The sequence below is a fragment of the Phaethon lepturus genome, unplaced genomic scaffold (genome assembly GCF_000687285.1).
Source record: "Phaethon lepturus isolate BGI_N335 unplaced genomic scaffold, ASM68728v1 scaffold13723, whole genome shotgun sequence".
Classification (NCBI taxonomy): Eukaryota; Metazoa; Chordata; class Aves; order Phaethontiformes; family Phaethontidae; genus Phaethon; species Phaethon lepturus.
This window is the reverse complement of record NW_010529809.1, coordinates 1-1,818: the sequence shown is the minus strand read 5'-3', so window position 1 is coordinate 1,818 and position 1,818 is coordinate 1. Positions and strand designations below refer to the sequence as shown.

At 47.6% G+C, this 1,818-nt stretch overlaps 1 protein-coding gene across 1 annotated transcript; it reads right to left on the bottom strand.

The window, feature by feature from the left end:
- Nucleotides 1-323: 323 nt before the first annotated feature.
- Nucleotides 324-1,712, bottom strand: LOC104618460 (glutamate receptor 4-like). Its single transcript, XM_010284057.1, has 2 exons — nt 1,625-1,712; nt 324-490 (listed from the first exon to the last, which is right to left on the bottom strand). The coding sequence occupies exons 1-2, from the start codon at nt 1,710-1,712 to the stop codon at nt 324-326; spliced, it is 255 nt and encodes an 84-aa protein (XP_010282359.1).
- Nucleotides 1,713-1,818: the final 106 nt, after the last annotated feature.

Sequence of the window (1,818 nt, the reverse complement as noted above, 5' to 3'; positions counted from 1 at the left end):
CTAACTGTGGGGTTTAGGGACTGATCGAGACATTCATAATTTTTCTTTACAACAACAAAATTCATCTCCATAGAAACTGGGAAGCAAGAAACTACAGTAATAACACTAAAGTAAATGTCACATCAGGTTAGTCAGCAGAAGGCAGGAGGGAGGATTTTGCTCCAGTGAGAAACGAACAAGGATTGCTGCCCCTTCTGCTCTTCTGCACAGGGTATCTATACTGAAGACTGACTTACTGATGTATTTCCAATGCAAGATAATAATGTGGTTTTCTGCAATTTCCACTGCAATTTACTCATAAGGTGGTCAGATCAACGGCATGTTTACTTACAGGCATTTGTTACAGCGAAGCTGTTAGCTGTTTCAATGTTGTCTACATGAGGAACCAAATTAAAAGGTGCTTCGGATGCATTGGGGCTGGTGTTATGAAGAAAAATTGCTAATCGAAAAGCAGTGTATTCCTGATCTGTGTTCCTGATGAAGAGACCACCTACAAAAAGCAGAAAAAAGCAAAAAAGCAAGGGAAACAGGGTGAATTATTTGCAAGCTACTATCTTGTAACACCAAGCAACTGCCTTTCCCAAGCTGCACAGTAAGGCAAGTCCTAAGACTTTAATGGATAAGGAACTAATCATATTCATAATCACAACCGCTGCCGTTAAATCACTGTCCTAAATCGTTTTTAACCTCCCTGATGCATTCATACTTCTTTTCTGACTTCTCAGTTTCCAGCTTTTCATACATAAATACCCAGATTTGCCATGATTACAGTGACCTTTGAAAGTGTTTAGCCTCCATCTCCCCGATACTGAACACACTGGTAAATCACCTACTCAACAGCCTCTTACATTAAGTGGCGGGCTGATTAAGAGGAACGATGCTTTCTGGATAAAAAAAAAAAAAAAAGAAAATAGCAACTCAGTGTAGGATAACCTGCACTGAACAGGAATATAATGAACTTTGCTCCTCTGCAGCCATGTGCAGGCAGGGAGAAGCTCAGCCTTATTAGCAGCATCTTCACAAGTCCACGAGAAATGATGCAGTGATGGAGCTGAGCTGGAAAGAATTCAGATAGCTGCGTCCCATCCGAAACACGTCTGAAAGGAGGGAAAGCAGGAGCCGATGGGAAAGGGGCGAGGATGAGGCACGGGACTACAGGGAGAGACCTACAAAATCCGAAACTTTCCAACTATGAGACGGGAAAGAAAGGAAGCGCTGCCTTTCACCCCCCACCCCTGCCGGCTACCGCAACCGCCGGTGCCCGTAACTCGCCATCCCTCCGGGAGCCTGGCAAAAGCGGGGGGTGCCGGAGGGGGCTCAAGCAGCCCCGGTGCATCAGCCCCGCCCCCCCCCCCCCCCCCCGCCTCTGCATACCCCGCAGCTGGAACGGGTTCTGCAGACAAGCAGCATCCTCCCTACCGCACGCGAACGCACGCACACATACGTGTACACACACACACACAGAGGCACACATACACAAACACACGCGGTGCTTTCGTGAAGGCAGGGAAATGGAGTGGTGCTGGAGGAGAAAGCTGCAAACTGCCTTCAGAGCCTCCTTTCCAACTCACTTTGCAAAGGACTGAACCCCTGGACACACGCACGCAGCCGCTGCAGCGCTTACCTATTTGCACGCTGCTAGGAAAAGCTCCCATTGCTAGTCCCCAAAAGCCAGAAAACAAGAAGACAAGCTGTCTGCAAATTATCCTCATCTTCTCTCTTGCCTCTCTCTCTCGCCTTCTCCCGCTCGCTCGCTAGACGCTGCTCAGAGAGGCATTGAGGACGAGGTGGCTACAAACAAAATCAAGAATTTAAAAA